The 13771-nt window shown below is 37.7% G+C and overlaps 1 protein-coding gene across 3 annotated transcripts in view; it reads left to right on the top strand.

Moving 5' to 3' along the window:
- AGFG1 (ArfGAP with FG repeats 1) overlaps window positions 1-13771 on the top strand; it is a 66587-nt gene that overhangs the window by 25622 nt on the left and 27194 nt on the right. For all 3 annotated transcript variants that reach the window (XM_006890299.1, XM_006890297.1, XM_006890298.1), the window contains exons 2-4: window positions 4401-4516; window positions 8763-8925; window positions 9807-9960. In XM_006890299.1, coding sequence (XP_006890361.1) covers window positions 4401-4516; window positions 8763-8925; window positions 9807-9960 — 433 coding nt within the window. The remainder of the gene's footprint in view (window positions 1-4400; window positions 4517-8762; window positions 8926-9806; window positions 9961-13771) is intronic.

Here is a 13771-nt window from a genome sequence, read left to right on the forward strand (position 1 = left end):
GAAGATGATGATTTCCTGATTTGGGGAATTGTACCATGATTATATATAAGAAAATGCAGACTTAGGCATGTAGGTTCATCATGTTTCTATTTTAAACAATTCAGAGTATTTATCTTGAGCGTATGGTAATGTACTGAATGTGAGAAATTTTAGTAAAGAATGTGTGAGAATCCTTTCTCTTACACTTGCAACTTTCCCGTAAAACAAATTACTTAAAAATGAAAAAGAAAAGGCAAGAATTGAACCATAGTCTTTAAAGATATCCAAAGGGGGGGGGGGAACAAGACAATTAAGAATTTTTTTTTAAAAAAGAAAAGATTGTCATAAAAGTTAGTACAAAATATAGCGGACCGTGTAACATTTGGTTAGAGAGACAACATGCTGTGGACCACACTAGCAGGCTGCTCCGTGTAACTGCCATTGGAAAAGCACAGAGGAACAGCACAGAATCTTAGCTGAATAAAACGTGAAAACTCCAAAAGACAGAGCCAACTGACTGGAAGAGATTGATATTTGTTCCCATTTCAAATAAAGGAGACCTGACAGAGTATGGAAATTATCGAACAGTATCACTGATATCACATGCAAGCAAGATTCTACTGAAGATCATCCAAAAACGACTGGAACAGCACATCAACAGAGAACTGCCAGAAGTCCAGGCTGGGGTTTAGAAGGGGTCATGGAACTAGGAAATTATAGCTAATGTTAGATGGATCTTAGCAGAAAGCAGGGAGTAAGTACCAGAGGAATGTCTCTCTGTGTTTCACTGACTAAGCAAAGGCTTTTTTTTTTTTTTTTTTGGCTGTGTGGATCACAACAAACTGTGGCTGATTCTGAGAAAAATGGGAATCCCAGAATATTTAATTGTGCTTATGAGAAACCTATCCTGTAACCAAGAGGCAGTTGTCAGAACAGAGCAAGGAGACATACTGCATGGTTCAGAATTGGGAAGGGTGTCCGCCAGGGATGTTCTGTCTCCATACCTTTTCAATCTGTGTGCAGAACAAATCACCTGGGCCACTGGGCTATATATGGAGCAATGTGGCATCAAGATTGGAGGAAGATTCAACAACCTGTATTATGCAGATGACACAACCCTGCTTGCTGAAACTGAGGAGGACCTGAAGTTCTTGCTGCAGAAGGTCAAAGACTGCAGCCTCAATATGGATTGAAGCTCAGTATCAAGAAAACAAAGATTCTCACCACTGGGCCAATTGGCACCATCATTATGGATGGTGAAGAGATTGAGATTGTTAACAGTTTTAGTTTGCTTGGCTTCACAACCAACAGTCTTGGTACCAGCAGCCAGGAAATCAAGAGACAAATGGCATTGGGAAAGTCAGCTGTCAGGGACCTTCCCAGAGTACTGAAGAGCAACAGTGTCAGGCTGAAGACTAAGGTACATGTGATCCAGGCCGTAGTCTTCACAATTGTGTGCTGTGTGTCAGAGAGCTGGACAGTGACTAGGGGTGATAGAGAATTGATGCCTTTAAGCTGTGGTGCTGGAGAAGAGTGTTGAATATACCATGGACTGCTAGGAGAACAAACAGGTTTGTACTAGAGAGGGTGAAACCAGAATGCTCCTTGGACGCAAGGATTCTGAAGCTTCGGCTACGAGTCCTTGGAGAGCACCATCATGTTTGAGAGGGTGAAGGGACAGTGCAAGAGAGGAAGAACCTTGATGAAATGATTGATTCAGTGATTGGGATAATGGGATAATGAGAGTAGGTTTGTCAGAGACAGTGAGGTTGGCAAAGGATAGAGCAGGGTTTAGGGCTCTTGTACATAGGGTGGCTATGAACAACAAGGGACTCGATGGCACCTAACAACAACACTCATCATTATTCTCTGATGATGAGATCATATCATAGGAAGTTCATGATTCTAAGTTCGTATTAAGGCAGGAGCCAGCATCTTTTCCTATAAAGGACCAGTTATTATTTTGTATTCTGTGTAGCCATCGGGAAGTTTTGTGGCCTCGACTGTAGGGAGTTGTGCTGCTAACCGGAAGGCTGTACCACTCGCGGTGTAAACCCACCAGCTTCTCCTTGGGAGAAAGATGGGCAATTTCTTCCTGTGCGGGTTATAGATTTACAGACTCAGAAACCCAGTGGTTTCCATTTGGAGATTATTGTCAGTAAAACCAAGCCATTTCTGAGGTTGTCATCAGCTGTGCAGTGGTTCTGACTAATGACAATGTTATGTTTGGGTACATGGTCTTAGTTGAGATGATTCTGTTCTTCTGTTGCATTGTGACAATAAAAAAGGATGTAGGTATGTTCTGGTAAAACTTTATTGACAAGAGTAGACTGCTGGCCTATTGGTTCATAGACTGTAGTTTCTTGATCCTTAGATAATATGGGAATTTGGAGTAGTGAAGTTTTCATGTTTGGATATATGAGTTGGGAGTTGAAATATTCTAGGCCTTCATGCATGTCTAGGGTGGAGCACAGGGAAATTAAAAATGAAGATCATTTCTCTGGCATATATATATTCTGTACAAATCAGAATTGATAAGGAAGGTGTAAATGCAGGATTTCTTATTTCTCTTGCATGAATAGGGTTTTTGTTTGTCTAAATATCATGAATGAAGTTTTCAATTACTTACATATGATGTCACTGAGCAGTAATTATCAGAAATACTACCCTGTATATCCATATGCCAGCTTGAGTGCATGCAGGCAGTGGTTTTTGTACTCCAGGTAATTTTAACCATTGATACATGTTTGAGACCGTTCTAATTAAGGATTGTTTCTCCTTTGTCTTTTCTTTTTTGGGTCAGATTATACCTTATTGATGGAACTTTGTGTATGTCTATTATTTCCTGTTTGTTAGTACTATTTTTGTTTTGTTTTAATACTTAAAAAAAGATATTCCACAATTTTATTTTTCACTCACTTGTAGATAGACATTTAAATTGTTTCATTTAGAAGTTATTGGCAGTAAAACTGCTATGAACATTTATGTGCCTGTGTTAGTGTTAACATGTTTATATGTTTCTTGGATAAATACCACAGAAATAGAATGGCTAATACATGTTTTACTGTTAAAATTGCCAAATGATTTCTAAAATGATTGGAACATTTTACATTTTTGACAGTTTTATATTTTTACCAACATGTGGTCTGTTTTATCATTTTTGGCCATTCCATATGTCTACTTTGTGGGGTCTCTTTGCAGGTTTAATTTGCTTTCCCTATAGGCTAAACACCTTTGTACTTGCTTATTTGCCATGTGTATGTACCATTTTTGGTAAAGTGTCTATTCAAATCCTTTGTCCAATTTGAAATAAAATTGGGATGACTTTTCTTATATCTGACTGAATTGTAGGAGTTCTGAGTTTAGGTGTTTTTAATTATACTCTGCTCCACTCTTGATGAAATACCTCCTGAAATTTGTTGCTCTCGGAGATTCTGACTCATGGACATGCTGAGTGTACTAGGGCCCCACAATACTCTGCTCTACAGTGTTTTCAGTGACTGAGTTTTTGGAAGTAGATTGACAGATCTTTTACTTGCAATATCTCTAGGTGCACTCACACCTCCATCCAGTCCTTCATTAGCAGCCAGGTGCATTAATGGACCTGTTTACAATACTCTTGGACTTCTTTGTTATTTGTGTATGCTTTGTAAATGCTTTTGATGAATTGAAGGTTTGCTTTTTAAGAGTTTTCTTTTACTAAATTTGTGAAGAGCAAAAAGTTTTTCATTTAGTTCAGAAGTGTGCTTTTTTTTTCTTTAGAGTTCTATTGTAATCATTCTTTTTGTGTCTGACTTGAGTTCCAGATCATCTTATTTCTCCTTTGTTTCTTCCAAAAAAATGTGAAATCTTCCAGATTCATTTTTTCCACCTGTGGGACAGAAAAGCCTAGAAGGCATTTGTAAGCTAGAGAGTTGTAGTCTACCTTGTACTTAATTTTTTAGTTGTGTTTGAATAGCAAATTGTTTCTGATTCTGGTACTTTTTGTTTGCTCTTTTCAGTTAGATTTTCAACTTAGAACTGTAAAATTGATCCTGGTCTAGTTCCTCTGTTCTGTGTATGAGGGAACGAAAGTTTATAAAGATGCCATGAGACTTTGCTATGACTTACCGTTTATTTATAATCATGCTAAGTCCAGACAATCCACCTCCTATCCAAACCTGTTTCATTGCTTATCTCCCTACCAAGTGCTGTTCCTTATGGATGCTTCTGTTTTTATTTTCCTGCATACTATAGCATATTAAAATAAATTTTGTTCATTTTGTCAGCTATTATTGCAATAAATATCCTCATTTAAAGCAGTAGTATTAAAATTAAGTAGGTTAGCTTTCTGAAACCATGATAATTTCCCCTTGAAATTTCATTACGTAAAGATGTTGAATTTAACAAGATTTTTTTCCCCCCTTTAATTCTTTCCAAAGGTCTGTAAACAGATTTGGCTAGGATTATTTGATGATAGATCGTCAGCAATTCCAGACTTCAGGGATCCACAAAAAGTGAAAGAGTTTCTGCAAGAAAAATATGAAAAGAAAAGATGGTGAGTGAATAGTTTATATTTAGCATAAAGCCTCCCAATATCATATAAACTATGGATAAAGTTAGTCCAAAATGATGGATAGACAGCTTGAAGGAAGGAGGTAGATACCCATTATCCTTTGTTTTTATTGAATTTAATTTCATAATCCTCTTTTCTACTTTTTGTTACTTGTCTATGTCTAGAAGCAACCTTTTCCTAGTAATTGCTAGATCTCTAACCATTGTGGAAAATTTATTAATCTCTCTTTAGTCATATTAGTTTCTATAGACATTTTTAGCCCTACAAAGCCACCTCTCTTAAATTCTTCACTTGTTTTACAAGTATTTATTGAGTATGTCCTACGTACCAGAAACTGATGTGGTGACCCATCCATCCACTTAATTTCACTTTTATGGTCTTGCTTAAAATATCTTTGCTGTCTCACAAAAGAAATAATTTTATTCCTCTTTAACTGAATCCATATGACGTTGATGCCTATACAGATTTTTTTAAAAGTTGAGACAGATCTAGTGTATCTCTAAAACAGGACAGGGGCTCTTTACTGTTTCAGCCAAGTGAGTACAATTTGAATGCACTTTACTACCATGAGGATGGTGCAGGACAGGGCATGATTTCCATCTGTTGTTGATAGATAGGGTCACTGTGAGGTGTAGCCTGCTGGATGCACCTAAAACAGCAGTGTAAGCCATTTTAGTTATTTTTAATCAATATTTAAAAGTACATACTTTGTTCTTGAACATAAAGAAAATGAAAGAGAGTAAAAAATAGATGAGCATAGATAATGGAGAAAAGGAGCTAGATTTGATTCCCTAAAACCATGAATCATGGAGCCTGTGCTCGGGAACTTGGTTTGATTTATTTGTCAGATACCTAAGGCAGTGAACACACGTGAAAGAAGTAGCTCTGATTTGTGGAAATTCTGCTGAACTTTTTCTTACTATTTACTGTCAAGTGGACTTCTTTTTCCAAAGCAGCATTAAAGAGATAACAAGAAGTTGTGAATTATGGCATTAGTGAATGCCATAGTAACAAAAAATTGATAATTTAACTGGTTTTCTTTAAAATGAAGGCCATTTTTTTTTTTTTCAATTGTCAGTTTGGTTCTTCATTTCCTAGACTACTTTCCGTGTTATTTTGGGAGTTGTGCTGCTAAGTGAAGGTGGCACCTTTCTGCAACTGGAATCCACCAGGCTCTGCAGAAGAGAGAGGGGCAGTCTCCTCCTCCTGCATGATTTGCAACCCCCCGCAAGCTTGCTGAAGGGCTCCACAGCAGGGCATCTGCGTAGTTCTCACCCAGCTTTGCTTTGTGCTTGCTTTATTTTTATCAGTTTAGAGCTGTTGTGCTAGAGAAGAGTATTGAATGTACCATGGACTGCCAAGAAAACAAACAGATTCATCCTAGAGAGGGTTAAACCAGGCTACTCCTTGGAGGCAAGGATTCTGGGGCTTCATCTGACATACTTTGGACATGTTGTAAGGAGGGACAGGTCCTTGGAGAGGGACATCATGCTTGGCAGGGTGGAGGGACAGCGCAGGAGGCGAAGACTCTCTATGAGGTGGATTGATTCAGTGACTGGGATAATCGGGATGGGAGTGTCAGAGACAGTGCGATTGGCACAGGACAGAGCAGGGTTTAGGGCTGTTGTACATAGGGTCGCTATGAGTTGCAAACAACTCGATGGCACATAACAACAACAACAGAGGCAGTTTAGTAAGGACTTAGCTGGGATTTTCTGTAGTTTAACATTTGCTGGAAGAGAAAAGTGAGTGTGAATAAGTAGATCTCCATCTCCTCTCAGCATGTATCATAATAATTGTATCAGTTAATCCGTAACCCAGATGACAGAAAACTTGAGCTAATTCTAATATCTGGGGTTTTGTTTTGGTTTGCTTTTCTGAGTCAAAGAAAGGTAGTATGAGGAATAATCAAGTACGAATAAATGGGAGAGAAGAGAGAGCTGTCCCACCTTTAGGAGGGCCCTGGCCCATTGTTTTTAACCCAAATGCCTTCACATTTACAGCAAGAGTGCTGTGAAGTGGGTTTTTATGCAGTCTAAGCACTTCTCAAATGCAGTCTCTCTGAAAATACTCAGGGTGGGCAGCATGAGTCCCACTCATGTCATCATGCACAGTGATAGAAGGTTTTCTTGAACAATTGTGGAAATAACTGTACAGGAAGTCCCCAGGTTATAAGTTAGAAAAATTTCTATGCAAGTCTTTGTAGGTAAGGTGGAACAGATACATAGTTATTACTTAGTTTTATTTTATTGCAAAAAGGAACTCTGGTGGCCCTGTGCTTATGACATTTGACGGCTAACCAGAGGATGATTCCGACCCATTGGCCACCTCGTAGGAATTCAATGAGGCCATCCTGTTTTCTTACAGGACAGGTTTACTCTGTTTTGTATTCTGCCTGAGTCAGAATTGGCTCATATGAACAGTGAGTATTGATGCAGCGGACGACTTGAAGCCTTTCAGTATTTGAAAAGCGGCCTCTGAAGGGGACTGTGATGAAGGCTATGTTACGAGTAGAGTTGTTCCACAGTGAGGTGTTGAGCTAAGGACAAGTGGGATCATAACTGGGAGTTTACTGTGCAAGATTAGCTTCAGTCAAATGGATTTTTAAACCGAAACTATTACCTGGTTTTTATTCTTTGATAAGATGAGGCTATAACTGAAGTAGTTAGATTACTACTTTGGGCAAGTCTAACTTCTTTTATTCATTCTGATGTGCATGGTTTTTCTTTTCTCCCATTTACTAAAAACATTTTCTGATTACTATGTAAATTGATAGTAATAATAGTGAAACACCATATGCTGGGAACTATGTAATTGTTAACATTTAAACCTCAAAATAACATTCATGGTTGAAGGATCTGAGGCATGGTGAGATGTGGTGGTGTACCCAGGTTTCACAGGCATTGAATGGTGGAGCTGAGATTTGAACTCCAACTTTTTGTGCTGGAATTCATGTTCTTAATCTGTTTTCTTTCTTCCTCCCACTATCACCTACTTGTTTTAGGGTCAGGGAGGAGGGAGATAGGATGTTTCCTATAAATAATAGAGATTAGCATTATCAATATTTGCATTATAATCTTACTTCATTGCCTTCCTCTAATGAGTCATATTTTAATGGCTGGGATCAAATCCGAAAGATATCGATAAAATCATCTGAACATTTGTCAGTGTTGAAATACAGACTTGCTAGTACTTTTTCACCTAGTCCCTTCATTAAGTAGCTCTCTCCTGATGGATGGTTAATTCATTTCTCAGGTTTTTTTATAGAGTGCTGTGTGTATGTATCTGTGTATATCATTAGAAAAGATTGATTGCTTTGAAAGGATATGACACAGATTAATAGTTGTTTTCCGTAGAGTCAGAACTGACCCATAGCTGACTCTGGCAGGTTTTCAGAGACAGTTAATCACACAGGAGGAGATCACTGATCCTTCTCCCTCTAGGTCAGTGGTAGTAGTGGTATATGACTTAAACTTGCCAGTGACCCTGATGCTGGGATGGGACAAGCCATCATTTTTCTTCTGTTATACTGAAGGTAGCCATCAGTGGGAGTTGATTCATCGGCAGTTTATTTCAGTAACAAATTAGCTAATTTCCTTCTTAATAAATTTTAGAAGTGGTATAGCTAGGCAGAACATACTTATTTCAATAGGTAGTAACAAAAGTTATTTCATTTACACTTGGAAAAAAGGAATCCTGCTTTAATTTTGTTACTGTTTTTTTCATACGTTTCTTAGCTGTTTGTATGTCTCCTTTTGTGAATTGGTACTTCTGTCCACTTTAAATATAAAAACATACTATGAATGTGATCAATAACTCAATGTTAAAGTTATTAACAAGAGTTAGTAACTGTAAGTACTTTCACTACATTCTCTTCTGTCTCCGAATGTTATTTATGGTGTTGAGATGTGTTAGCTCTAAATACTAATGTACAGCAATAGCTATTTACCCTGATGACAGGACTGTATAGACCCTCAATTTGAGAAATCATTTATTTATTACCTTAAAACATTGGTTAATAATGGAAACCAGTTTTGTGGTTAGTCTTTGTTACTCTGAGTATTTCAATTAAGTGTACTCTTCATGCCATAATAATTCTAAGTAAGAGTTTCTAAGTAAGATTAATATCAGAATGTCTTGTACAGAATTAGAATTAAGCTATTTGGAGTATAAGATTCCTGTCTCTTCCTTACTTAACTATCTGTTGTGCAATTTTTACATCTTTCAGGTATGTTCCACCAGAACAAGCCAAAGTGGTGGCGTCAGTTCATGCGTCAATTTCAGGGTCCTCTGCTAGTAGCACAAGCAGCACCCCTGAGGTCAAACCCTTGAAATCTCTGTTAGGAGATTCAACACCATCATTGCACCTAAACAAGGGCACACCTAGTCAGGTGAGTAACTTACCATCCCTGGGGGCCTTGGGATTCGTTAAGAAAGTAGCATAACGTTTTATGCCAACTGCAGCGTGCTGCACTGGTTTAGAGTACATTTAGAGAGTGGATGTCATTGGTTAGTGTGTATGTATTTTATATTCTTTTAGCTAATGAGAATGTCTTGGACTTTTCCAACAGCTCTGTGGTTCTCTTTTATGTAGCATGCACTGAGTAAAATAAGCATTGATGGGAGTGGTCAGAGCTAGAAAAGTATACCTTCTGTGGTGTCATTTGAGTGGAAAGAGTTTCTCAGCTCTGGGTCTGATTGTAAAGCATGGTTATCACTAAATCATCAGTGATTGTTCATTCTGCATTGTTCTTGATTCACTGAAAGCTTGTAATCCTGCTCTTCACTCCAGTTGACAGAACTATAGCGTTCTGTCACTGTGGTGCGTTGCAGCCTCTGTCTTACACTAGAACTTTCTGAGGTTTAGAACGGTTTTAATTCAGTTCTGGCCTGTGCATGGTTCTTTGGAGAGTATCTGTGTAAGCCATCTATCAATATTGCATAGATAGGTCTATAATACACATCTGTGTACTATTCTCATGCTGTGTGTAAAAGATTTGTCCTATGAAAGCTCCACTATAGCACTGGCTTGGCAGTGGTCCTCTTGTAGCATGAGTTTTAACTAGAATTTTTTTTTTTCATTTGACTGTATTTAAAATTGAGAGATATCTTCTGATAAGAAGTTGAGAAAGTATGCTTTTCAGAGTACTCAAAAGTAAAAGATTATGTGACCTTTAAGATATATGCTAAGCTTGGTGAGTTGGAAATAATTTCTTGTCAAGCTTCAGCAGATGTGAGTGGAAACTTTCTGTACCTAATGTGTGGTTTGTAGTCTCCAGTTGTAGGTCGATCTCAAGGCCAGCAACAGGAAAAGAAGCAGTTTGACCTTTTGAGTGATCTTGGCTCTGACATCTTTGCGGCCCCAGCTCCTCAGTCAACAGCTACCGCCAATTTTGCTAACTTTGCACATTTCAATAGTCATGCAGGTAGGTGACTTCTTCCAACAGCTTCTTCCAGAATGATGCTAAGAAGCAATCATTTATTCTTCCTCCCTCCAACCCCACCCCTAATTTTGTATTGCTGTGTTTGTGGTGAAGGTGTAGAAATATTCCTTTTTGAGTAAAGGGTAAGTATCAATAGATATAGTCTGTTGAGAATTTTTCTTGTTACCCATAATTATTTTTATTTTTAAATAAACTTTTTATTTTATACTGGTTTACTTACAGCGTTCGTATACATTGTTTTTTACGCTGGAACTTTACCATTTCCTCTACCCACCCCTCCCTCCACCCATCAAATTGTATGACCCTCTGCTCCTCCCTCCTCTCCTTGAATCCTTATACACGTTTTACTAGTCACCCTTCTATTTCTACATACCCATAACTATTGATATATAATATAGAATTCTGTCATCTTTCTGCTTTGTAATCACAGAAGACACTATATTTAATAACAGGTACACACATGGCCTTTTTCCATGGAAAAAAAATGGAGACATTCTGTGTATTTTCTCCCTTTTCATTATAAAAAGTTGATAATAAAAAATTATTGGATAATGTATAAGCTTCAGGGGCTCATCATGCATTGTTAGTCTTGTTTGTCCATAATTCTACTTAATTCCCTTCTCTGTACCTATTTTGAGATGTATTCCAGTCATGATATCCTTTATTATTTGTATCTGTAAAGCAGAAAAACTTTTTTTTTTTCAAAAAGAATCATAATACATTATTACTTCCTAAAAATAGTAATACTATTACATCATTAGTAAATATTCCGATTTTATCAATAATTTGTTTCATTTTACAGCCTAGGAAACCTCAAAGGAGAATTAGCTTTAAGTAGCATACTCGATGACAGTGATCCATGTTGTTGTTCTGGACCATCGGGTTGGTTCTGACTCAGTGATACTGCGTACATGAGAGTGAGACACTGCCTAGCCTGTGTCGTCCTCACAAGAGGAGCCATCTCTGATCTCATTTGAACGCTCACTGTGTGAGTCATTTCTTCTTTCTCTTTTTGACTGCCCTCTGTTTTACCAGTCATGATGTCTTCCGGACTTGGGCCTCTCGATTACATGTCCATCGTATAGAAGATGAAGTCTTGCCATCCTTACTTCTAAGATCCATTCTTTCAAGACAGAGTTCTTTGTTCTGCTGGCAGTCCATGGTTAGCAGATAAAATTCAGTATTCTTTGTCAAAACCATGTTTCAAAGGCGTCAGTTCTTGTGTGGTTTTCCTTATTCACTGCCCAGCTCTCCCATGCATGGGAAGTGATTTAAAAATAACATAGCTTGAGTCAAGTGCACCTTAGTCCCCAGAAGAGCATTGATTGTGGGTGATAATAAAATTAAATTTTAAATAGTCAGCCTTTTCTCCATTTACCATGATGTTTCTTATTGGTCCAGCTGTGAGAATTTTTGTTTTCTTAATGTTGAATTGTAATCCATACTTGATGGATGTAGTCTTTGAGCCTTATAATATGTGCTTTAAGTTATTATTATTTGAGCAAGCAAGATAAGTCATCTGTATAGCATAATTAGTTGATGAATCTTCATTCATTCATGTTGGCATGTTCTTATTTACTCACCACACAGATTGAATAACTAAAGGGAAAAGATACCATCTCGATGCACACTGTTCCTAGTGTTAAACTGCACAGTGTCTCCATGATGAGTTCAAATGACAACCTCATCTATGTACATTCCCATGAGTACAGTTAAGGGTTCTGGCATTCCCATTCTTAGTAGTGTTAGCCATCATATGTTCTGGACCACGTGGTTGAATGCCTCTGCACAGGCAGAAAACATGGTAAACATCTTTCTGGTATTCTCAGCGTTCAGCCAGGCAGGATCCATCTGATATATCTTCTTCCATGTCCTAATGTGACTCTTGCTTCAATTTGGATGAGTTCCTTATTTATGCATTATTGTAACCATTTTTAAATTATCTTCAGCAGAATTTTACTTACATGTGACGTTATTATTATTCAGTAATTATATTGCATTGGATCATGTATTCCCCTCCTCCCCCCCAAAATGGGCATACATATGACTCTCAATTGGTTTGGCAAGGTCTTGCAAATTTCTTGGTGAAGACAAGTGAGTGCTTCTGGTGTTAGATTTACTTGTAGTCTGTCAGTTAGTGCAGCCTCTTTATTTGCCAGTGACCTCAGTGAAGCTTGCTGGGCCATATTCATTAGTTCTTGATCATGTGCTGTTTTCTGAAATCCTTTAACATCCCATTCTTTTTGTTGCATTGACTATGTGTTCTTTAATAGCAAGGATGATGAGGCTTCGCCTCACACATCAGGCATGTTGCTAGAAGGGGCTATTCCTTGGAGAGGGACATGATTCTTGAAAAGGTGGAGGGTCAGGAAGGAGAGGAAAACCCTCGACCAGGTTGATTGACGCAGTGACTGCTACAGTGGTCTTTAGTGTGTCAGGAAGTGTGAAGATGGCACAGGATAGGGTCTGTTCATAGGGTCACTATGAGTCACACTTGACCCAGTGTTACCTAACAACAACAACCCAAAATACCTTTCATTGAACTTGTGGTTTGACTTGCAGAATAAAATATATACAAAAAAATTGCTAAGAAATTACCCATTGTAGAATTTACCTTTATAGAATTGTTTCTGCCACCTTCTCATTATGCTTAGGAGCAACTTGTAGCTGGAAAATTGGTATCATGGTAAAATTGGAAACCTCTTTTTCATAAACCTTGCAAGCACTCTGAATCTTTAATTTTTTTTCTTCTGTAGTTTACAAAGAAACTCTTTTGATGGTTGAATTGTCGCTCTGGTATTGGTTTGTAGTAGGGATTTTGTTTTTGTTTTTTAATTAAGTAAAAATTAAATCCTGAACACATTGGTGTAACAGATGGAACCTTTGATGGTAAGTGGCAGTTACTCAGAAGTGCCAGTCTGGTTAGCATTCTTTCATAGGAAATGCTTTCCTTTTTGCAGAGAGTTTGGTGACTTGAAAGTCTGCACCTTCTTCAGTGTTGTTGAGAACATTCTGGCTGAGGGCATACGTGTGGACGTGTGGATGTGGGGTAGTGTCATTGTTGTTTTCACCATAATTTATGGCTGCCAGAAACAATTGTAAAGAAAAATATTATTTACCTGTTTTATTTCATAGTTAATATTCCTTCTTTACAAACAACATGCCACAAAACCCATAAATTGTAATTCATTTTTCTCACACCTTGCACCACCTTACTGCCCCAATAACACAATTGAGGGCTCTGAGGGAGTGGGGAAGGTGCCTATGGATATCTGTAGGGAATAATCTGACTCGGATGAGCTCAGAATTTCTGCATATACTTATCGCTGTTTATGAGAAAAGCGGGAAATTTTCTTTCATTTAAATTTTTTAATGTGGAATAATTGCTTTTTAAAATATTAGAAGTGGGTGAAGAAAACATGAAATTCTGAATAGCTGACATGAATATGTCTGCTCACTTGCTGAGGCTTCTAGCTTGCATCTTCTGTTTTCTACATTTGTCTTTTTCTGTAATGAATATTCATTTCTCTTTGAAGAGGAAGAACTACTCAGCAAGAATCAGGCTCATGAAGTTGATATCTTAGTTCATTTGAATGAATTCATGCAGTTTATGAATTGAGATTATTTAAGAAGCATCTTCACTGTTGTGTCATATTCTGCTTAGTTTGGATTTCTTTTTAATAAAATTAATTTATTATTATTTAAGCTCCAGCTTTGGTTTCCCAACGTTTCACTCTGTATTACAATTACTAGTTTCTGAAGACTGCAGATAGATTCAATCCTACCTTAAAAA

Source organism: Elephantulus edwardii, unplaced genomic scaffold (genome assembly GCF_000299155.1).
Source record: "Elephantulus edwardii isolate Elephantulus edwardi_28Jun2011 unplaced genomic scaffold, EleEdw1.0 scaffold00087, whole genome shotgun sequence".
NCBI classification, from domain to species: Eukaryota; Metazoa; Chordata; class Mammalia; order Macroscelidea; family Macroscelididae; genus Elephantulus; species Elephantulus edwardii.